Genomic DNA, 26,052 nt, shown 5'->3' with positions numbered 1-26,052 from the left:
ATGTCGATCCACTCCTTTGTTCGAAGCGGGGAGAACGTCAAGCAGGTCCCCTCCTGTTTGTCCTCATGACACGGAGGACAAAACAGGACTACGTAGCTGTCTTACGTGCGGTGAAGGAACGGCTTGGTGATCCAATTGTTGAGTGGTTCATGCTAGATTTTGAAGCTGCCGCATGGCAAGCAGTCCGGGAAGTATTTCCCAACACCGTTGTGAAGGGCTGCAGCTTCCATTGGTCTCAGCGGGTATACCGGAAGGTGTCACGTCTGGGACTGGCACCAGCCTATACTCAGAAAGGAGGAGTATATCACTTTGTCAGGAAGCTGCTGGCTCTTCCCTACCTACCCGCCGAGCATGTGAGGCCTGCCTTCCTTACACTAAGGGAGCAGGCTGTGGAGTCGGAGAGTGAGCGTATATTGGACCTGGTAGACTACATCGGCCTGCACAGGAAGAAATACAGGTCAACTCACGAGAAACTACATCAAGCCTGGGAGAAGTATGAAGAGGACAACATGACGACGAACCAACTCCTAAGGACAGCCAGCCACATCATCGGACTAGGACCCATAGCAACATCAGCGGAGAATTACAGCGAGGACGAATAACATGTGAATGAAACCATAAGTGACTGTGCTACTGAGTATCGTGTTTTAATGTGCTAAATCAATGTAGTGATATTCGTTGTTTAATGATTTAAAATCCATTAGTTTATGTTCTTATTTCTATTCGTTTTTTGTAATGTGCTGTATGTGATGTTTGTTTGTATTCATGATCATTTGCCGTTTTAACTTATTGTGTGCTTATGTAAATAAGATAATAAATCTTCCATCTACCTATGTATCTGTGTATCTAAGTTTTGTATTTGCATTTCATTATTGTATATGTAATGTGCTGTTTTAATGTTTGGTTTGTATGATTATTTGTGCTATAATTTGAAAAATTTCCATGAACTTGAATAAATCTACATAATCGTATAACACTTGTTATACCTGTTTTTCACACCATTCTTAACCTCAAGTATCCCAATTGTCTCCTTTCACGACCATGTTAGCACCTAATTAGCACCTACTAATCGCCTTAGAAAACCCTTATATAGTGCATTTGTGGTACGATGTCTCCAAGAGTGGTACGATATAGTAGTGGTACGATATTGAAGTGGTACGAAGTCTCCGACATCCTTCAGGCCATACTGAATAATTTATTTGATTAAATTAAGCAGCCGTTACGTAATAGAATTCACGAAGCGAAACGAAAGCCTGTACATTGTATAACATTGTTTATAACTGTTGACAAGAGTTGTTAGATTAGAACTGGTTTGCACATGTCGACAACTTTAAATGAAATATACATGTAAGGTGTGAAACGCACAATACTTTTGAATCGCTTTTGTTTCTAAAATGTAGGTGGATTTATTTTCACAAAATAGAGTGGTTTAAATATATACATGTGTATCGTTTGTATTGAATCGCTTTGCAGTAAGACTTTTTCAAAATGTAGGTTATATACCTGTGTTTCTTACGTATTAAATCGCTTTGCAGTAAGACTTCTTCAAAACGTGAGTCGATTCATTTTCAAAAAAGCGAGTGGTGCAAATGTATACAGATGTTTTGTACGTTTTGAATCGTGTTGCAGATAAACTATCTTCAAAATGTAGGTCGACACGTTTTCAGATTAAACAAAGTTTTGCGCTTTGTAAAACAAAAATCAATAAACGGTATTACTGAATCAATTTCTTGTTTTTACTTCCATGAGTAAAATTGAAATCATGGAAAAGAAAAAGACTATCAAGTTTGGTTTTCTTAATTGTTTCATTTACCTCTTTCATTTTTTATTACCAAAAATGAATCAAAGCACTGAAAGTGCTGAGGAACGGTGCCTCTGGTGTATGTGCAGAAAAAAATATACAGGGAGAGCTGCCTGGTTTTAAAATCGTGTCGTTGTTATCAATTATTGACAGTTTGGTTATTTCAAGAGCCAACTTTCGTCATGCATGACTATTTTTTATGAATGCATGTTAAGCAAGCGATCACTTCGTACGAAGTTGCATACGAAGATTTCTGCGACCGTATTATTAACGCTTTCGTACGTAATTACTCTTCAAAATGGGGAAGGATCGGACGAAAATGTAAACAAACCGTAGATTTGAGTATACTAAAAAAACATTCGCAAATAGTGATTTGACTTGCTTCGCTTTTCGAATAATCAAAATAGACATTTACTATTTATTTTAATAAATATAGAGGGTGGTAACGTTTTGTCGACTACGGTTGCTACGGCATGGTTTGACCCGTTTAAACAGCTGTTTCCTGTGTCACATTGCAATGTTTTCAGGTTATGACACATTTCGGTACCAACTATATTCATTTCTTATCGCTTGTATTGTGTATAATAATTGTTATGGAGTTAACATGTTAAACAATCACATCCCAAAAGGTAAATGTACAATTACGTTCGTTAATGCTTTGTTCTATTCGATTGAAAACCCCGGAAGTACAAATTTAAGAGTTTAGTTAGCGAATATTAATTGAACTGTTTCCTTAAGGTATGTAAGTTTACACACACAAACATGTTTTAATATACAATTATATATACTAACCAGTATACAAATGACATTTGTCATTACAAATAGGTAGACCTATTGTCAATTACAGTATCCTCTTTGTTTGTTATTGATATGATTTATTAAGTTTTTCATTGCAGGCAATCTTTTGAAAGAAAAGCTCAGTCATCTGAGCTGCAGTGTTGCAGCACTGAAAAGCATTGGGTATGACTGTATATCTCAGCGTATGATTAAACCAACTATTGCAAAAACTATGCAAACAGTAATCGGGGAGTTGGATTATTATTATATTTTTTAGTGTTATTAGACCCAGTCTTTCAAAAACAGATGCAATTGCTATAACATAGTATGAAATAAGAAAATACTTGCTTCTGCTTCTTGCAAACTACCGATTTTTTACCAATATATGTAATCTTAATACAAAATATCACTGTCAAGGCAGGCATTTCATTTGAATTTGAGAAATGGCTTTTACAAAACAAATTTGTACTGTAGTGTTTTTTTTATCTCTTAAGATAAATGTGTACTTTTACAAGAAATATTATCAAGAATTGTATTTGAAAAAAATGTGAGACCATTTCTTTTTTTATTTTACTAACAACTTTCACGTTTTATGGATAATAGTAAAGATTATGTATCTTCTATTTTACAGGTGCCCATCATAGAGTGTTTCTCTTTGCCTGCAATCAGGATACATCAACTGACCTTTGAACTGTGTTTTCCAACTTGGGATTCAAACACATGCCCTCTTGGGTAGGAGAAAGTCAGACAAACACCTGTGGCTATATCACTATACTTCTTCAAGTCTTGCTCTATGAGTGATCATGATGTGAAATAAAACAAAATGCAGTCATTTTTTTGTTATATTAAATAAGTTATGAACAAATAAAATATTTCAAACATTTTATTAATTTGTTATTTTGAAAAACAGTATGAATAAACATACATGTATACCAATAGACAAACAAATAATTGGCAAAGAATGGGCACAAAAATATAGTGAGAATATTGAAGTTGGAGCTTTATTGTTAATATTGATTTTAATGTGACAGAAAATGCTCCAATTTGCCAAAAAGCATTGAATATCAAATGACAATGCTTAGATTTACAAAATTCTGAGTATAGTATGAGTATAGATCTGTGAGTTGCTGTTTGGTATTTGTTCATAAAAGTCATGATATATAAATCAAAGTTTAAAAAAATATGTTGCAAACATAAAACAGTGGAGGATCTGATGTTATGTTGAAATGATATACTTGTATAAGCTATTTAAACTGTATATGAGCAGATTCTTATGGAAATATGAGCTTTAAGTATTACTTTATTCCAAAATGGTGACCTAGAAGGTTTAGTTCCTTGTATTGGTCAATGTTATATTGTTCACTTAACAGCTTGAGGTAAATGCAAGATATAATACAGTCAAGTTCAGAAACTACTCAACAGTTATGATAATAAACCCTTACTCTCAATATGGTGTACATTTGTGGGAAATTATATCAAATCCTTCAAAAGGTTAAAAAGACATGGAGCAGACACAATTTGTTACAGACAGACAGACAGACAAATGGAGCTAAAAGAATTAGTCTATTTCAGGAGGAGACATACTTAGCCAAATGGTTCTTGAGAAAAAGTCATTAAAAATAATTTATAACAAGTACAATAAACAGGCAGTCATAAAAGTTAACATGAACACTAACTTAGGCTTAGATGAGCTGGATGAAAAATGTCTTAAACAAAATAATTGAGAAGTTGCCCAAAATGTTACAGCTACATGTAAGAAATGAGCCAAGTATCAACAAGAGATGTTTGTCAAACATTATGCCCCCACCTGAGCGCCATGTTGTCAGGATTATATGAACAATTGAATGAAATAAGCATGGACCGAAATGACAGCTGATTAGTCACTGACATTGGATGCCGTTGAGGCAGTTTTAAGATTATGACCATTCAAAGTGTGAGGATAGGGTGTGTTAGAAGAAAGAAGAAGAAAGAAGAAAGAAGAAAGTTTATTCAAAGAAATATATCACACAATACATATTTGAAATAGGCCAACATGACCCGTGATCAAATCAATGTAATACAATGACTTATATATACATGTATGGCGGAACAGATTGATTGACTCTATTTATATATTCACAGATTTAACAACTATATTCATATAATTTAATATAATTGTCTTTATCGGTTATGAGTTATAACTTAAATACATATCTATCAACCGTATGACTTATGCACAACACTACAATGATACCATGAATTTTGATAAGCAATTCTCGTTACTACTGTACTCATTATCTACAAATAACTTCAATAATGTTTTGCTAGTTTGGACTAAGTTTTTAACAGAAAGATAGGCTATGGAATACAAAAATCAGGCTTGTACGTACAAATATGTATGGTTGTCATCGATACCGGTTAATGTGTGTCAACAAATTTCGAATAATTTATTAATCTGTTGTATTTCATATATACATTCTACGTCTAGCATAAAGAGTACCGTTATTCAAATACAATGTAACCGTACACTAAGTCGTGTTTACACTCATTCTTAATTTTCTTAATTCAAAAGCATGATATATGTATGCTGATAAGTTTCTTACAGTATTAACGTTTTCGGACTGCAAAAGTTGTATAGTCTTATACATACTAGGCCTAAGTCTATAATATCGTTTTATATATTTATCTCTAATAGTATTATAAAGATTACATTCCATCAAAAAATGGTATTCATCTTCAAGTAAACGATGAGAACTAAGTCTTAACCGTGACATAGCAATTCTATATTTTTCTACATTAACAATATTCAAGTATGCTTGGTATTCAAAATTACCGAGAGATATATAAAACGTTGCTCTAGATGATTCATTTATCCGACTATTAAGATTTTGAATAAAGTTATCTTTGACTCTTTGCTTAAACAAACTGATAAATACATTTATATCACCAACACCTTGTGTTAACCATACCTCATTGAACCCAAAATTACACAGCATGTCTCTGACACTAGCGGCCCAGTTCTTTTTTCTTGGTCTAATATCAATGTCTCTTAACATCATTTTATACACATTGTTAATAAATTTTCTATCCGAGCACTCTATCACTTTAAACCAGTATTTAAGAATAGATACATAACGTAGATGAACAAAGTCTAAGCGTCCCAGCTCGTTATATACAAAATCGTTTTGCGTTGATGTCTTAACTTTCAGTATTGATTTGCAAAATAAAGTATGTATGCGTTCTACACACAATGCATCTGTAAATCCCCAAACCTCACATCCATAAAATAAGATAGGCTTCACCAGCTTATCAAAAAGATCTAAGATATGTTCTACGGAAATATTAGTGAAATGAAATAAGTATCTCTTCAACTTGAAAATAGCTTTTAGCGCTTGGCCAGCTAATGTCTTGCATGTATTTTGAAACGAACCACCAGGCGTCAAAACAATACCCAGATAACAATATTTGTTAACAATCTCAATATTCCCACCCTCATAACGGAAGTTCAAATCATTAGGCAGTCTACCGCCTTTTCTAAACACAACTATCTTTGTTTTATCTCTATTAACAATTAATTTCCAGCGTTTACAGTATTGCTCCAGAATATCTAAATTTGATTGCATATCTGCTGGTGTTGTTGCAAAAATAACAATATCGTCTGCGTACATCAACAGGAATATTTTTAGTGTATTTACATCAATGCCATTTGCACCTTTTGTCATAAGCTCTTCCTCTAAATCGTTTAGATACATTGCAAATAAAAATGGACTCAAACTTTCACCTTGCCTGACACCGAGTAAACATTCAAAGGCATCACCTGTTTTACCCAGTAACTTAACACGTGAGCAAACAGTATTATACATTGACTTTATAATATTAAATAATTTACCTCTTATACCTAGTCTATATATCTTTTGCCAAATATTTGGCCTAACAATATAATCGAATGCCTTGGAATAATCCACAAATGTTATGACCATGACCTTTGACCTCAAAATCCATACGAATCATCAGCTGGTCTACAAAAATCTAAATGCCAAGTTTGAGGGACATGGGTTCAAGCATTGACATGTTATCACACAGACAAGCTTTTTTCAATCAATGTCACTGTGAACTTGACGTTTGACCCGATGACCCCTAAAATGAAAGGGACTCATCTACAGGCCAGACACAACTTCAAGTCAGGTTTGAGGGCCATGGGTACAGGCATTGTCAATTTATCACTCGAAACATTTTCACATTCAAGGTCACTGTGAACTTGACCTTTGACCCAATGACTCCTAAAATCAATAAGCGTCATCTCCTTGTCAGGACCAACATCCATGTCAAGTTTGATGATCATAGGTTCAGGCATTGTTGAGATATCCCTGAGAGAGGATTTGTTATCTTTTTTGCATTAAAGGTTATTGTGACCTTGACCTTGGCTTGATGACCCTCAAAGTCAAGAGGGGTCATCTACTGGTCAGGCCCAACCTTTATGTCAAGTTTGATGACCATTCAGACTGAATGGCATGATTGGTCCAGGAATTGTCGAGTTTGCTTTCAAGATCACTTTGACCTTGACCCCTAAAATCAATAGAGGTCAACTACTGGTAAGGCCCAACCTCCGAGCCAAGTTTGAGGGCCATGGGGACAGGCATTGTTGATTTATCACTTGGACAACCTTTTACCATTCAAGGTCACTGTGACCTTGATCTTTGGCTCGATGATCCCCAAAACCAATAGGGGTCATCTACTGGTGAGGCCCAACTTCCATATCAAGTTTGATGACGAAAGGTCTAGGCATTGTTGAGTTATCACTCAGACAAGCTTTAAAATTAATATACCATTCAAGGTCACTGTGACCTTGACCTTTGACCCGATGAGCCCTAAAATCATCTACTGGTCAGGCCCATCCTTCATGTCAAGTTTGATGACCATACGTCCAGGAATTGTTGAGTTATCACTCGGACAAGCTTTGGTCTACAGACGGTAGACGGTACCGACCGACCGACATGTGCAAAGCAATATACCCTCGTAAAAGCCGTCGTAAGACAGCGCGCTCGACTACGCCGCTTTGACTTAGAATACAATAACGATGTAATAATACCAAGTTTGGTCTCTTTATGTCAAACCTAACTAAAATTATTTGATACATAAGGTGACTTTGATGCTGCCCTCCCACCAGCCCTTCCCAAACAATGACGCAAGTCATTCAAATAACTTGATTTCCCATTATGAAAATGTGATTAAGAATATACAAATATGCCTTTCAAAGGAAATTTAAAATAAAAATCAAGGGCCATAACTTGTATTTAGGCTTAAAACGGAGTTATGTTTCTTGTTGTAAGATGGTCGTAAATAATTTTGAATTTTATTAAGTGCATTTAATGAACGGTATAGACGTTTTTTTTTATTAAAATCCCAACTTGCCCTTAACTTTTACTTGCTTAAAACTTTAACCTAAGTCAATCAGGGGCCATAACTTGTATTAAGGCTATGGAGTTATGTAACCTCATTGGGTGATGGTCCTGAACAATTGTGTGAAGTATTAAGTCAATTGAATGAAGGGTATAGAAGTTATTAAACAATATCCCAACCTGCCCTAAAACTTTAACCTAAGTTCCATAGTCAATCAGGGGCCATAATTTGTATAAAAGATAATATGGAGTTATCTAACCTCATTATGTGATGGCTCTGAACATCTGTGTGAAGTATTAAGTCAATTGAATGAATGGTATTGGAGTTTTAAGTGAAAATCCCAACTTGCCCTAAAACTTTAACCTGCCCTAAAACTTTAACCTAAGTCAATCAAGGGACATAACTTGTATTTAGGATAATATGGAGTTATGTAACCTCATTGTGGGATGGTCCTGAACAACTGTGTGAAGTATTAAGTCAATTGAACAAAGGATATAGAAGTTATTAATAAATATTCCAACTTGCCCTAAAACTTTAACCCAAGTTCCATAGTCAATCAGGGGCCATAATCTGTGTAAAGAATAATATGGAGTTATCTAACCTCATCATGTGATGGCCCTGAACAACTGTGTGAAGTATTAAGTCAATTGAATGTAGGGTATTGGACTTATAAATGAAAATCCCAACTTGCCCTAAAACTTTAACCGGACGCCGACGCTGGGGCGAGTAGTATAGCCCACCTATTCTTCGAATAGTCAAGCTAAAAATGTCTTATTATGCACAGCAGTAATTACATTGACAGAGACATTTTTCCTTTGAAGTATTTATAAATTGAGTCAGTAGCTGAGTCCTTGGATGACATAACAGTGTAGTGTGTTGGTTATAATATTTGTTTCCTTTTTAAAAGATATGCCAGCATGTATAAAGATGGTCTCTTCTTCCTGTATAGAGTCAACATCAAAGTCCACAGTAAATAGATTCATGTGAGTTGCACGAAGACAGAATTTTCAAGTTTAAACAATTTACAATGTTGAATTGATGTAAATAGTTGCTCAGATCACAGCAAGGGTAAACTGAATCAGAATGAATCCATTGAAGGTGTTGAAGCAGTTTCTGTTTGAAGGCTGTTCAACTCAAGCACAATCCTTTGATATGAGATGGTGGCATAAACTGTTTTGTGAATTCTGTCCTTGAAGTCTTTGGTAGTCTCAAGTATCACCTTGAAAAACAGCTAAGATGAATTTTGTAGAGATTGGAAAGTCTATTGCTCTTTCGGTAACTTTCATTCTAGGTTCTGAAGTATTTGTGACATGGCGCTGAGTCTCTGAAACGAAAAACAAAAATTATTTAAAAGCAAAAAAAAAATGATAAAAAAAAATGAGTACATATACAAAATATTTTAAATTTACACCTTTTAACAGTCACAGAATATTTCACAGAGCCACTTGTAAAATATGTATAATAAAACATCAGTTGTTTTCTTAGTTAGATAAAGGGCACAACTCAAAATCACTTAAAGCCGGATTTATAGACCTAATAATTAGGACCTATACATCATATACAAATATAATACAATAACATTAATGTATTGTTTCTGACATGACAGACGGCTATAATGATACCTTGAATTTGGTTCTTTGACAACAGACTTATCTGCTAGAAATCATTAAAAACCCTTTTTATTTCATTTGTTTTCTTTAAGGCTGCACTCTTACAGATTAACAGTTTTAATAATATTTTATCTTTTGTCCAGGAATGAGCAAATTTTGTGTAAACATCTGAAAACCAGCGATACAAGAATGCTGACAAAAGATTTTATCGCAGTTTTTCATATTTCTGTCGCAAATTAATGTTTTTGAAAAATGCTTAAAACATTCATTTTTGAAAATAAATATGAAAACTTGCAATGTGATTTTTTCAGCAGTCTTATATCACTTGTTGCTATGCATTTTCACATGCAATGTTACATATATACAGAATCCAGTGATGTGGATCATTCCATATATATGCTGCACATCTTTAATATTATAATTAAATAGAATGTGCATCAAACTATATGCATGATAAGCTTAAAAGTTTGTATTAAATTGAGATTTGGTAAAAAAAAATGCTACAAACTGACTGTAAATACATACATAATGCACGATTTCCACTTGATTCGCTCTTGCGGTGTATTTACTTTTATCTTGTTTATAAATAACACAAGTAAACTGGAAATACGGAAATTTAGTTACCCATACAGAAACCTGCAGTTCTTTCTACCAATCCGTCCCGCCTAGTTACCAGCATCTTGGATCCATGTCAAGATCTGAAATAAAAAATGAATAATCTATTTATTTATAAACAGGCTGTTTTCTTTCTGAAGCTTAAAATATGGTTGACATTTTTCTTTAAATGTTTCTGTTTTAATAAAGCCATTGCTTGAGCTCAAGTAGTCATCAGTCATGGGGTTCAAGATCTGAACCTGTCCCACTTTTGCTCCCAGGTTTACCGTACTAATATTATACCGTTCATGAGTGTGCCCCAGTACTAACCCACAAAGGTCAGATTGTTTGCAAATTAAGTTATCAGGAACAGTTTGTCGAGCTGGTTGAACAATTCAACTGCAAGCTTTAAGTTATTTTAAGTTCTAAGGGCCTGTGAGCCAAGTTGATAGAGCACAAACCCAGTCCAAGTCCCATTACTAGCTGCAATAATTTTCAGAACCGCAAGAAAATTGAAAAAAAATGTAGTTTGGGACAAACAAGTCTCCCAACTGTGACCAATAGAGCTTATGCTTACCTTCTGGCTGCTCTGGATATTTAAAAAAAATACTTTTTGACCCATCCCACCCCCCGCATCCCCACCCCCAGGCAACTTTTAAATTTATTTAAGCTTCAATGTTGAATTAGAATTTCTGAACACTATTAGAGACATGATAATCTTGTAAATATAAGTCAAAGCAAGTTATTGAACAATGATAAAAACTTTGACAGATGAAATGACAGATCAGTGTAATTTGTAAACACTGTCATAAAATCAGTCTGTTTTTAGCTTGTTTGTTTTACTTAAAACACCGTAAAATTCAAATACCATTAGTCTAATGGTTGGATAGTGTTTCAGTCTATATTCCAGTGTTCTTATCACAACAAAACTCTTGAAATGCATCGAAATAAGAGCATTTTGTTTTTCAAAACATTTTGACAGTTGGCACGAGGTTGCGTCCCCTGAAAATTTAGTCAAAACGGCGTCTTAACGATTTGTTAATTTACTCACCGGGTTGCAGATTCCACAGAGTCGTCTTCTGTCTTGAAATTGGCAATTGGTTTTGTTAAAATGCGCCATAATAAATGAAAGATCGCCAATATAGAATATTTATGTTGTTGTGGTGGCCATTTTTTAGTCTACGAAGTTCGTACGCCACCCTAAGAGCTTACGTAGAAATTTTCGTAGATCTACGAAGAAACAGCCTGAGATACATCGTACAAAGTTCGTAAGCAAAACAGACTTCGTACGAAGTTCAATAAAACTGGCCCTTATTCTAGTAAAGCTTGGAGTCCGGATTTATTCTAGCAAGTAATTTGGTTGGTGCCAAAAAAAGGAAAAAGTCCAATGTCATTAAATGTAACGGTCAGCTCGCGCAGGAAAAAATCAAGATAAAATAAATCATGCATTCTTAAGTAATGTATTTTAAACATATCCTTTGTGCTTTAGAATTATTTTATTGCATAATTATTAATGTTCTTGTAAGCTATTGAATATTACTGGTGTTTTAAGCATTGAAAAACCGCACTCTTTCTTCGACCATGACAGGCGGTAAATCGGTTTGTAACTTTTCAGCCGATTGCCCCTACTATGAACGCTGCCCTGAGCGGGCACCCTCCAAAAACGAAAACCTTAAATACAGTATAGCTTGTTTTTCTTTTCGTTTTTATTTGTACTTTGTAAAATAACAAAAAAAACGGTATAAACAAGAGATCTTTGTCAAACAGCATGTCCCCCCACCAAGTGGCAGGTTGTCAGGATTATTTGAACAATTGAATGAAATATGCATCGACCGAAATGACAGATGATTTGTCATTAACATTGGATGCCTTTAAGGCAGTTTTAAAATAATGACCATTCAAAGTGTGAGAATAGCAGGTAAAATTTTTAATCATGTTCAAATGATAACTGATATTTGCAGATAAAAATGTATCCTCTCAGCAGCAGGGAGTAAGTAAATATGACGAAATTTTAGTGATAGTTATGACAATGACCGCATGACCTCAAAATCCAGGGGGTCATCAACTGGTCACCCAAAACCTATATGTCAAGTTTGAAGGCCATGGGTGCAGGCATTGTCAAGTCATCACACAGACAAGCTTTTTGAATTCAAGATCACTGTGACCTTCACCCTTTGGCCGATGACCCCGTAAAATTAAAATGGGTCATCTTCAGGTCAGGCCCAACCCCCAAGACAAGTTTCAGGGCCATGGGTGCAGGCATTGTCGAGTATCACTCGGACGACCTTTAATCATTCAAGGACACTGTTATCTTGACATTTGGCCCTATGAGTCCCAAAATCAATAAGGGTCATCCTTGGCTCAGGCCCAACCTTCATATATAGTTTGATGACCATAGGTTCAGGAATTGTCTAGTTTGCCCTAAAGGACACTGTCATCTTGACCTTTGACCTGCTGACCCCAAAAAATCAATAGGGGTCATCTACTGGTCAGGCCTAACCTCCAAGTCATGTTTGAGAGCCATGGGCGCAGACATTGTCGAGTTATCACTCATTTTAATCATTTAAGGTCACTGTGATCTTGACCTTTGGCCCGATGACCCCCCAAATTAATAGGGACATCTACTGTTCAGGCCCAATCTCCAAGTCAAATTTGAGGGCCATATGTGCAGGCATTGTCGAGTCATCATAGGACAAACTTTTATCATTCAAGGTGACTGTCACCTTCACCTTTGGCCCGATGACCCATAAAATTGATAAGGGTCATTTACTTGTTATGCCAAACTTCCAAGTCAAGTTTTAGGGACATGAGTGCAGGCATTGTTGAGTTATCATTCGGACAACCTTATATCATTCAAGGTCACTGTGGCCTTGACCTTAGACCCGGTGACACCTAAAATCAATATGGTTAATCTACTGGTCAGGCCCAACCATCATGTGAAGTTTGATGACCATAGGTCGAGGCAATGTTGAGTTTTCACTCGGACAAGCTTTAAAACCCTTTTACCATTAAAAGTCACTGTGACCATGACTTTTAACTTGATGACCCCTTTAATCCATAGGGGTCATCGTCTTGCCAAGCCCGACCTTCTTGTCAAGTTTGATGATCATACGTCCAGGAATTGTTGAGTTATCACTCGGACAATCTTTGGTCTACCGACCGACCGACCGACTGACCGACCGACCAACCGACCAACCGACCGACATCTGTAAAGCAATATACCCTCTTCTTTGAAGGGGGACGTAATAATTTTTTAAAAAGGAAAACGCCTATCAATTTTGGTTTTCTATCCAATCATTAGAAAAACGAAAAAGGATTTGTATGTTCCTTTTTCGTGTTTTACTTTCAATTGTAAAAAAACTAAAAACGAAAAGACGGTATATACACGGACCCGTATCTATGTATGAGTGGAAATAAACTTATTTCATTTCAAAGAAGCTTTATTATTGTATAGTGTTGAACAAATGTTGGTTATATTGAGGTTCAAATGTATAATAGGAATCAGATAGCTGCAATGATATACAACAAATAATAGCTTGAAAGCTAATGAATAAACATAATTGGATTGTAACAAAAGTTGATACTTATGTGCACTTTCTTAACATAATCAAGTGAATAGGATTAAATAAGAACATTTCTGTTCAAGGTTGCCTTAACATTTTATATACCATTTAATTCAATAAGTAGAACTTTTCTTCTATATTGAAAGGGTTTAAACATTTACCCATTTCTTATTATTTCTTCAAGGTGGTCTAAACAATTGAAAAATAACTATAAGCACAGTGTAATTAATGGATACAAATGTTACACTGTTGACAAATGTGTTTATAAATCGTTCTTCTTGCTGGCCACCGACCCGGCCGCCGCCCCTCCCATAAACAATGCGGCCTTAGCCCCGACTCCAAGACCAGCCGCACCTGCACTCTGCGCAAGCGCAAATGCACTCCCGGAAACAACTGCTGATCCCTTTAAAAGAAACCTGTTATAATGAAATAGTATGTAACGCTGACCAAGTTTAAACAATATATATTTTACAACGATTGTAAAGAGAGTTATTACAACTTCTACTAAGTCAATCTCGTTGGCACGATGTTGCCCGAGAGTGTGGTCTTATGTTGCAGGGGAACATGAGTACCGGGGAGATACTCCACTTGTACAGCTTGGTGACCACTAACCAAACTCACATGCGCCCAAGCCAGGGATAGAGTCCGGGTCGCCGGTGCGCGAATCACTTCGCTAATCGGACACTCAATGAGTTTATGCTTGAAGGTTTAGATATTTGATATAACGAGTAGACCACACTTCCTTTTATCGTCGCATACCCACGATACCTAATTATACTTCATCATTTACGAGTGTAGTGTAAATAGTATGCAGATCCTTGATGCGGACCAGTTAGTTCCTTTTGTTAATACACTGTATACCGGATGGCGACGATATATTACTTCTTCAAGTTGTTTATAGATTCTGTATAAAGTATTCTGTCGATTCTTTAGCATCTGGTGTTAATAGGATGTGTGTAGTGGATGCCAACATTGTTTCAATCCTAATGTTGATGCCGACGATGAAATAGTTCCTGGTATTCATAACAATCCTATGGACACCGACAACGTATTAATTCCTAGTGTTAATGGAATATGTACCGAGGTTGACAGTGATGAAATACTTCCTTGTTTAAACAGCATGTGCACTTTTAGTGTATATGTCAAGTATTTCGTGGGTGTCAATGTCTGCCTGGTCTCAATAGGATGTGTTCAGTGTGTACCGACAATGAAAAAAAATGAATGTTGACCGTTTGCTAACGATGAGTTTTATTCAAATATGAGTGTAGTGCCGACGATTCGTTATATCCATATTTAACTAAGGGTATCGACGATGAGTTTAACGTTTATAATAACGATGAGTTAGTTCCTTGAATCAATAGCTTGTGTTCCTTTGATGCCGATGATAAGATAGTTTAGTAGTGTTGTTATGATGTGGACCGTGGGAGCTGAAGATGAGCTAGAAGCAAGTGTAATTGCTATGTGTAACGTGGTTTCCAACGTTGAACTGTTCCCCATGTTAAGTGGGTTGTGTGCTGTGGGTTCCGATTATAAGCTCCCTGTGTTGTTATTTGAGATGCAATTGGAATGTTATTTGATGAATGACATAAAATATTATGGTGCTTGCATTTATGGATCTTATATTAATTATTATAAAACACAAGGTTTCCGCATTTACCTGAACGGCAGCCGCCAACGATCCGGCCGCAACACCAGCGGCTCCAAACTCAGCTGCCCCAAGCACAACGGGTGCCGCAACAACGGCACCTATCCCAGCAACGCCGCCAATGACAAGATTCGTCAGACTGAACCAAGAGTCATCTACAAAGATTAAGGTTGTATTAACCTGAGCTAGATTCTAAATTATGTGAAAGAATGTGTTCATTGCGTCAAGAAATACATCAGAAATGCAGTTGCATGCACACATATTTTAACCGTACGTTTTATTGTACATACATTTCGTCTAGCCCTTGTTTAAATTCCATATTAATTATTTCAATTTTCAAGTGAATATAGTAAATTAGGCTTCAACAAGAATTCGAACAATTGCCACATTCATATAGATCAAATTGTGTATATAGATAAAATACGGTGCATCGATCGGTATTTAAATTGTAGAACTCACTGTTGCCACCTGGTGAGAATGGAGTCTCCTGGCTACTCAAATCTCCGTTGACAAGTGGTCTTACACGAAGCCTTAAAAATAAAAGTATAATCATTGTTTAAACTTGAAGTGAATGCTTAAAGTTTGAAAAGAGGTTAACTATGTGTCCTCATATAGCGGTGGTAATTTATAATAAACGTCTAGACCGTGTTATATCTAAACGGTTCTATGTCATTTTACACGAGTCATCGCCACCTTCAAACAAGTGTCCCTACAGTACGTAAGATTTTGTCATTATTTAAACTGGGTTGTATAAATAAATGCTGATGTATGCTTTACGTCTCGGACTCCAGATGATATAGTATCTGCTTGATTTTCAAGTCATTGAACCCTTTTGAGTAATTGGTTGTTGTCATTTTCAAGTGATCGTCTAGCAAAAATTGAGGAACAACTGCGTCAGCAAGAGTAGATGCGAGCTATTAATATTTATCATCTAAAAGGGTTTATTGCAGCACACTAGTGAAGCTATTATTTCGATATTGTTATCTGATAAATAGCTCATCACTCACGCTGGTATCCCAATCAACCTCACTTCCAAGTATGTTGTGTTTCGGATCAGCAAGGTTTTGAGGAGAAGACACAGGTCGTCTTTTCATCTTGTTATAACTGGCGTGCTGGTGGTAACGTTTCTCCAGTAATAAAGTTTTGAAATCAAAATCAAATTTGGATTTGCAATATAATTGTTTTGTATTAACTCATTTATAGCATGTTCACCTAGCACATCAAAGAGTATTGTCGCATTACCGGCGAGTAGATTTAATCAGTCTAAACCATATGACGTATCCCCACAACCATTGTGGTAACGTCAGTGGGGTGGTATCAAAAACTGAGCTGTTCATTGCGGCACACATTTATTGTGAATTGCTGGCTTCGATTTAATTTAAAGGGATTCTGGCACACATTGTAAAATAGCATCTTGATCGAGAATTATGTTTTCATTGCACAAATTTGAGTATTCTTGATATTAAAATATTTGGAAATATAAATACCCTAGTAATTTGAATTCGCATAAAAGTAAAACAGAAAGAAAAGCCCTTCATTCAAACGTATCAGTTGTAATTTCTGAGAAATGCTTAGGCATTAGAATGATAAGGGGTGGCCATAATGAAATGAAATCAGAAGTTGCTACGTTTAAAATTAAACACGTCTAATGAAAACTAAGAAATTGTGTGAAATATTGTAGCTTCTCAATACAAATTAAAGCTAGTTTTTATGGCGACTTAATATGATATTGAAAAAAGTGGAATTGATTTATGACTTATTGGCCATAACTTTACAAGTTAGGAATCTACAACAGAAATCAGGCCGGCAATAATAAAATCTTACAACCTTTAAATTATTATAATACGCTAAAAGCTGCACTCTCACAGATATACCATTTTTACATTTTTTTTTATTTTTTGGCTTGGAAAGAGCGTATACTGATTAAGAGTTTAATAATGTGCATGAATAAAACTTCACTTTAGGTTTTATCTAGTATTTTAAAAAACCGATTGTACTATCGATAATGGGTTACTTGAGTGGAACCGATTCCCAACACTATAAATCAGCGACTGTGACAGTGTGTGAACTAAGCATTGCTGGCGAGCTGCCTAGAATGGGCATTTTGCAAGGAAGTAGACTGGGTATTTTCACTGGAGTGCAGGATGCTGGACATTTCCTTGTGTTAATTTGGATTTATATGGCTATAGTTGTTCATAGATGCAATTTTCTTGTGTACCGATGTTAGTATAATCTGGTTCGCAGGAACATTGTCATTCAATTTCTGGACGAGGTATTTTCCGGCGCTGTGGATCAGGGAGGTGTTTGTTTGGATTAAGCCCAGCCTTCTTCACTATTCGTTTCATAGTGGAGCTGAGTTTGTTGATACCGACATGATTTCTTTTGAAACAGCGTTTTTAATGTTTGTTTACATTTGTTGACAGCGCGCATGAATACATTTTTCTGTGATACGGTTACCTTATTTGCATAGTTATTACACTAGTTATATATGAAAAATATTGGGGTTATATCACTCCTGCGCCGTAAATTATGTTATAAATATATTTATAATGGTTACGACATTCAGCAACTTGAGACTGGTGAACCATGTGCATCTTGTGGTTCCCTTTTATGTTAGCTGCTGAATTTTTGGCAGTCATTTTTCAGTTATCAACGAATGTAGCAGTGACAATAATGTTTAATGTAAATAATTATGCGTATGTGTCCTGCATGCATTACTATGTTTCTGTGTAAGAAATTGATCAATCCTTTTGAAATTGCAATTTTACACTTAAATTTGATACTCTTAATTCTTAGTAGTCCATAAGATAATGTTGTATGTATTAATAAGAAATAACGCAACATATGTGTTTATATATGAACAGATAGGTGTTCTATTATGTTTACTGTTGCTGAAATACATATTTATTTCTTAATGACATTGTAATGCTACACTTTCGGTTCTGTACATTACAGAGAGAATTGAAATCAACTAAAGGAATTGTAGACATAAAATTGGTTTCCTAGCCAAACTCGCCTTATAATAAACATAAATTATAAAAAAAAAACATTGATGTTTTATCTCATGTGTCAAATTAATTAAATAAAGTGTGTTCACGTTCATTTAAGTACAGTCGAACTCAGTTGGCTCGAACTCCTAGGAACCGGCGAAAACACATCGAGTCTCGAAAAATTCGAGCCAAGCGGAAATTCTTACCAATAGAATAAAGAAATAGGTCCCTTACATCCAGTTCGAGCCAACGAGTAATTCGAGCCAAGCGAGTTCGAGCCAACTTGTAGTACAATCGGTACAATCTTGAAGTTGTTTTTACTAAGCGTCTTCGTCGATAATAATACCAAATGTATAAATACCATATATGTTTAAACTGTTATACGTGACAGTGGTCTGGATGGATATACATTGTCAGTTTTTGCACCTGGCCCACAATTCCCGTGTATGCTTTGTTTATGCAAGGGTATGGTTAAGCCGCACCGTATTTATACTAATCTATGAAAAAAGCATTTATTTGGTATAGCTACATGTAGGTTTGTATTAAGTGCAACTAAGAAAAAGAACCTTTTTACGTGGAATTACCAGTGACAACATAAGTAAACGATACAAAAAAACCTTCTATTTTAGTAACACAAACCCTAAAAGACCAAAACGTGCAAGTCTGGCGAGAGAAAATGAACGAATCGCACAAAGGAGTATTATATAGTTTTAAAGAAGAAATTAAGCTTGAGAGCTATTTACTGAATGTTCCACGAAATATAGCTTTGGGCATCTATAAATTAAGGAGTTGTAACTTTAAATTTCCTATTGAAACACATGCGTGGCGAGGTATTCCATACAGCGAAAGACATTGCCCTTTTTGTCCAAATACCATAGGAGACAGCTTTCACTTTCCGAATTTCGAACCAAAAGGGAAGCCCTGGTCCCGAGATATTATAGACAAAATCCAAATATAATTAAATTCGCAGAGCTTCTTAATAACATAAATAACACGGTCTTAAATGATCTAGGCAAATTTGCTATTCTTCTGATTAAAAATGTAATTGCCTAACCAACAATAAAAAATGGGCTCAAACCTACCTGCTGCTAGTATATCCACGATGGAATGTCATTCACTCTAAAGTTTAAATAAACATATCCATTCACAAATGTATATTGCACGTGGTTTACATGGTGTACTAATAAATAATAAATAATTTTCCGTGAATGACCCGCACTTCATATCGATCTGTGCCAGATTACACTATTTTTAAAGCGTCATGTTTTTATAGCAGTATTTATAATGAACAATGCATGTATAATTATCTGTTGTTGTTGTGTTTTTAATAAGACAACTATTTACTTGCTGAAAAAAACCTAATACCATATATATTCTACATTTCCTCTCCAAAGTATTTTACTTCAAAATGTTAAGACAAATTGTTTAACTAACTTTACCCATGTCACTGAACCCGCAAATACGTTTATAAAGCTTTATTTTAGTTGTACATGTTAACATTATTATATTTCGTAATAATTTCACTTCGATTACATCTTGTTTACCGATGCTTTATTTATTTTTTTAGTCTGTTGTAACAAATGTTTCCATGACAAATAAAGGTAATTGTTGTTATAAAAAGCAGATTCTTCAAGTATAACCTGTCTGTAAAATCATGAAATGATCATGTTCTTGTCAAAAAATACTTACCTGGTAACCAACAGAACCAATGACAGTACAGTCGAACTCCGTTGGCTCGAACTCCCATGGACCGGTGTAGATACCTCGAGCCTCAGGAAATTCGAGCCGAGCGGGAATGCTTACCTTCAGTCGAAGTAAATCAGTCCTTTACATTCAGTTCGAGCCAACGAGTAAATCGAACCAAGCGAGTTCGAGCCAACGGGGTTCGTTTGTATTTTGATTGTTGTTTAATGATAGTTGTGTCTCTTATATATGGTGTCTCTTTGACCTTGATCCTTGTACCTTGGGATCTGCCTACTGGGATTGTCTTTATAGTTACAATTGTGTGTTTCTGGGTCTTGGACCAATATTATTCGAACTGTATGTTTCTAGTTATCCTATTTAAACATTTATTCATACAGATATATATTTGCCGTAAGCAAACATAAAAGCTCAATACATATTTGTTGATCAACGAAAAAGGGTCATGCGGTCAAAATTTGTTTCATCGTAGACGAAAGAAATCAAAGTCATAGGCTTGTTGTTGTCGACGGCGTCGTTGTTTCAGGCAGGGCAGTACTGCAATTGTTTAAACCTAAGTCATTACTCAAAATTCGTTAAACCTATATTGTCAGAGAGACTACGCTTTGATTTTATAGTTGTCGATTTATGTTCCTTTTTCTACTGGAAAAAAGATAAGCCTGTGATCTGAACTGCCTTTGGTGTTACTATGTTTTATATTATACACACACTTGTATTACATGTATTGGAAGTAAAGACAATAATATTATAGATAAGAGGGCTTTTATCATTAAAAAGCATGCCCGTATTCTGCGAAACTATGGTTATTTTTTCATGTTGCTTTAAGATTCTGCTTGTCTGGTAATGGAATGGCATAGCTCATATATAATAAACATAAACAAAACAATATACTAGTAGTTGAATTTCATGTTGTTTTGTATTTTAATTGAAACCATATGGCGTGTTTCCATAGTGTATAAATTAAGGGTTGAATCAGCTCCACGTCACATACCCTTACTTAAGACCAGTTGGTGTGAACATAAATGTAATCGATTCTGGAGATTATGGCATTGGCATTATATGATACATTTGACTTTCAAAAATCAACAGAATGCCATTAATACTCCTTTGTTGGCGGTATACATGAACTCTTTATGCATTACTCGGGACTTAGGAGAGTGGTATGTGGAATGCAGAGACTAGGAGGACTATACGTATATATATCATGTGTGTCCGTTACGGATAGAAAAATCCGACCCGAAAAGCACGCGCGAAGCCGGTAACGAGGCTTGCCGAGTGTGTGTTACTCGTTAAGTTTATGTCAAGCTATTAACCTTGTGCCCCTATAGTTTCATCGATAAATGTTTTGGTCCCGTTTGTTCCTATTGTTTTATTAAGAATTTATTTTCTGTTATCGTTCGAAACATTTTACTGAAGAGTAATTATTTTACACTTCTCAGAGCTTAAATAACACATTGATTTCCCGCGAATTAGTATTTTGTTTTAAATGTGTTTGTGCGCGCGCATAACGTCTATCGAATTGAGGTAAATGAAATGTACAAAACAAATAAATCCTTGTACGTTTTACGTAACGTTACCTGTATTGAAATTGTTGTCTGTATCTCAATAGATTAAAGCAAAACATTTTGTTTTCAACATAGAGATGAAACGATTTCATTCTGTAAGATTTGCAATTGAGAAAATTAAGTTTTCTCTTTTAACATTTTACTGTCAATTTCTCATTATACTTCATAAATAAAGCTCAATTTAGCATACATACATATGCACACTATTGAACATTGATTTTACTTTGCAACAATGTTGAGTGCAATATCAATACACTATGCATAGTATAATCAATAAAGACAATGTCCAGACATTTTGCCAGAAGTGTCCTTGCAATCCATGCGATCCATTATAAGGGTTGTTGTTGTTGTTGTTGTTGCTGCTTTTCTGTTCTTGTGTACGCCTGGAAAGATTTGATGATAACGATGAGGTCGAAAATGGTGCTAATCCTTTAGTAACCCCCTCGATTTTCGAATATGCAGACGTTGACTTTGTACCGGAGAGTAACGATGTCGTTACTGAAAAAAACATGGTCTTATATAAACGGATGTTCGGTTGTGTAGTAAAACAACTTAGCGGTACTTTACATTCGTTTTATAATTAATGGAGTTGAGCCTTAAACGTATTGATATGGCAAGATGTTTACGAAATTATTTATTTTTTCAATGGTTGTATAAAAATAAACACGTCAAGTCAAGATTTTGGCCACAAAACGTTGTATGCATCTATCTCTATCAAATGCATATATAAAATTATGTTGAATAAACACCCACCCCCTCTCACGCCCCAAAAAACAACATCAAAAAACATTTTTCAAGTGGATACACTGAATTAGGATTTTTAAAAGAATCCCTAATTAAATTGGTTAAGAAAAGAAACAATTACATACCAAGTGAGATTGTCGTTTTGCATTCGCAACCAAGCTGAAGGGAGTAATCGGGGCAGGAACTATTTCCATCAACGCTCCACGGCCAGCACTTGAGTCCAAGTATCTCCGTACATGTTGCAGTAAAATGCTCCACTGTGTCGTTGTAGATCATTTGAAAGGGAACGCCTTTAGCGTGTTTACATTGGACCTTCAACATCCCGCCAGCAGATGCATCGCAAATACTACCCAGTCCTGTCACATTGAATGGCAGTATCTCTGTGTCGGTACTGCATGAAATGTTTAATAGATCACCATTTGTGAAGTCAATATAAATAAATAAAGTGTTTGAATTGAGACAAAGCCGGTGCTAGGGCGCGTTGGTACTGTTTTAATAAATATTACTGTTAATAAACTGAGTGATTCAAACTGAAAACATCGGTGTTCGGTACCATACGGTTTAAGTGGTTTTGTTACGCACGAGGGAGGTCGCCACATCCTTAGGACGGATTATTCTTTTAAAGGGACTAGACACCAGATGATACAATTGCAGTAAAAAAGTTAAAAACATTCATAAGATTAATATCGTTGTGTACAAGGCATTGAATCTTACTTACTGATATATCACATCGCTCACGACACATGCATCGTTCGCAGTTTTGCGTACTTTTTTAATACAAATTAAGTAGGGTTTTCTATCACGTAAATCCAAGTTAGTTTCAAAATAACGTCGGTAAATGTATATGTAGTAAACACGTGACTTTAACTTGTTTTATGTACACACTATAAACAGGAAAACCATTATTCACTGATTGTAAACGAATAAACTCAGCTGAGACAGCAATAACATATTATTGCATTTATGTAAAATAATGTATTATCGGCATCTTACTAGCTCGTATTGACAATTCTAGGCTTGTTATGTGGAATAAAGTATTTGCCGATTTGGGACCATCTGGAGGTAAGCCCATTTAATAATGTTTTTACCATTTTTTGCATAGCTTTAGTAATACTTCAGGCAATATATCTGGAACAATAACCAGTTTTTCTACAATAAAATCACGTGAACGTGCAAGTACGTTATGGTGTTTTGGTCTCTTTCTTTACACGCATGTTTACGCTGTTTTAATGGTAGTTCAATTAAGGAATGAAATGCGAGTTTGATGTTATTATCGGGGTATGAACGCAATTGGGCTGGTCAAAGTATGTGGAGTCCCCGATAATGACATCAACCCCGTAATTCATTACTTATATAACCCCGTAATTCATTACTTATATTTACACCAATAGTTCATTATTTTATTCAAGAATTGTTAAAAATATACCTCATTTTATTTAAGAAAAACATTTTGTAATCCTTTCTTACACATTCTGTAAATGGAACGACCCGACAGTTAACGGAAACATTTTATTAAATGACGTCACAATAACGCGGGAAAAAAATCAACCACAAAATTGAAACACTTTTGACAACAATACATTTAATTTATCATAAATTTACACTTTCTATATTGTTGGTTTATATTTTACGGGACTTGCTGAGACAATACAAACAATAACAAGACCAACGATTTCCATGTATATTGTTATGGGATGAATTGCGATCCGAACATATCCAAAGATGTTGCGTTCATCAGATGATAACCGCAATTGCCGTAAGGCAGTTCATTTAAGGAATGGGAGTTGAAATGTAAATATTACCCGTTTATATAGGTTACGTTCATTATAGTAACTCACAAGTTGTTTGCTGCCGATGGTGATCCCGTATTATACCAAATCGAATCCCATCCACATATAGCCGCCTCTGCAATGTAAAGATGCATTTAAATTATAATTACAATTTAACTATTGTGGATCTTGTATGTCGCAATCGCCCTTACCTAGTTCGCAAATCTATCTAAGGTGCATTACGAGCTCAGTATAATTCTCCAAAGATTTTATCCATTTATATGAATTGTTTCATTTAACTGGCAATTATCAGCAAACGCTCATATTTGTGAATATGTTGTTTCGCCGACCGTTCCAAACAGGAAACTCTAACATTTTTGAATAACTATAAACCATGTGGTTCTGTTAATCATGGTATTCGTTAATTGTAACGGCACTGTTCTTTTTGTCATCATTGTAAATTGAATTATATTATAAGTATTTACATAAAGAAATATCAAAACCAATGGTCCTTATGAAGTAAATCTTTTAGCATTCACCAATCATTTAATATTTCTGCGTGTTCGGATATTAAATACACGATTACAATTGTGTTATCAGTAATTAATATTTTTCAAATATGCATTCTTTAGTAAGTAATTAACGTTTATCACTCAAAATCTGTATGTCATACCCCTGTATTTAATGATTTTGAATAAGAGTGTTACTTTAATTATTAGTTAATAAATTAATATTTGTCTTACCAGCTGACCACGCCACTAACGAGGCTGCAACAATAAGAGATCCAGCACCCATCATTTAGATGAGAAGCGACGTAACGAACAACTGCTGTGCGATTCTAAAATCTCAAGAGAGTTGTCAAACGTTGACTTTTAATTTAATAAGAAACACACCAAAATATTTGACTTAAACTTAATTCGTTATCCTTACATAAATAGTTTGATCCGTTCATTTAATCTTCAACTTACGATGTGATTATAGGCTTTATACAAAGTGAGTACTTGATAACTGATAAGCCTATCTCTTTTGAGAACTAGCTTTATGTGGATTTCGGTTGAATAGCGTTTCCCCTAAATTTCTAATTGACTGTCCTGTTGGTGTGTGAACAAGTGGTTTATGTGTATTAAGAGCACGATTTGTGCGGAGCGACCTGCAGAGAAGTGTTGACAAGTTAAGAAATACTGAAGTAGTATCCCCGTGAAAATGAACAATTTAAAAGCGTAGATTTGCGTGTATAAGTTCGATTCAAAAGAAGTACGTAGTCGTTTATCATTTGATAGTAAACACATGACACTTATTTAGTTTTTGAGAACCGGTCCTGGTTCGTTCAAGTGCTTGTACAGTAAATGTAGATGATAGTATTAGTACGACTCTGTGTGCTTCACATGTTTCTTCCCCAAACACAATGCGGTTTAACTGACCTTTCCAAGGCGGTTATCTCATCATTTAATGATAAAGTTATGTTTTGTGTTCGTGTGTGGTCTGTTCGTGGTGTGTGTGTGTTTGTGTCTCCTTTCAGTGTCGTAAGGCCCTTTACCTCGGGCCTCTATACGGGGATTATATTTGAATTTATGACTAAGGGCCTTGTCCCTGAAATTTTCATAGTATGTTTTATTGGTATCATTAATAAAAAAAACATACTCTTTAACAAAGAAATTGTTCAGTATGTAAAGTAACGACGCTGTTATATATGTATATATGTATATCTGATTTTTACAAACGTGAGGACTTGTATCGCGTATTGTTTTGATATGATTGATTTGTGTAAATATGAAATGAAAATATTCACACCTCAACTTCCATTCCTTTAATAAACGGCCTTTCGGCATCTGCAAATATTTTCCGATGAACGCAACATCTTCGGATATGCTCGAATTGCGAATTATCGAGTATTAATATAAAAAAGTTTGTGTT

General features: G+C 35.3%; 2 protein-coding genes and 1 long non-coding RNA gene across 3 annotated transcripts; 2 read left to right on the top strand and 1 right to left on the bottom strand.

Annotated features, from left to right (window-relative positions):
* Positions 1-65: 65 nt before the first annotated feature.
* On the top strand, positions 66-602 carry LOC128204972 (uncharacterized). Its single transcript, XM_052906367.1, has one exon. It carries the CDS (start codon positions 66-68, stop codon positions 600-602), a length of 537 nt encoding a protein of 178 aa, XP_052762327.1.
* A 698-nt stretch (positions 603-1,300) lies between these two features.
* LOC128204167 (uncharacterized) lies at positions 1,301-3,462 on the top strand. The gene is made up of 3 exons (XR_008256112.1): positions 1,301-1,396; positions 2,698-2,761; positions 3,210-3,462. It is a non-coding gene; the product is annotated as an uncharacterized LOC128204167 (long non-coding RNA).
* Positions 3,463-13,545: 10,083 nt separating this feature from the next.
* Positions 13,546-16,223, bottom strand: LOC128204971 (interferon alpha-inducible protein 27-like protein 2). The gene is made up of 4 exons (XM_052906366.1): positions 16,147-16,223; positions 15,829-15,899; positions 15,382-15,524; positions 13,546-14,127 (listed from the first exon to the last, which is right to left on the bottom strand). The coding sequence occupies exons 1-4, from the start codon at positions 16,221-16,223 to the stop codon at positions 13,987-13,989; spliced, it is 432 nt and encodes a 143-aa protein (XP_052762326.1). The 3' UTR covers positions 13,546-13,986.
* Between the last annotated feature and the right edge of the window lie 9,829 nt (positions 16,224-26,052).

The sequence above is a fragment of the Mya arenaria genome, chromosome 10, assembly GCF_026914265.1.
Source record: "Mya arenaria isolate MELC-2E11 chromosome 10, ASM2691426v1".
NCBI lineage: Eukaryota > Metazoa > Mollusca > Bivalvia > Myida > Myidae > Mya > Mya arenaria.
This window is presented reverse-complemented; position numbering and strand designations above follow the sequence as displayed.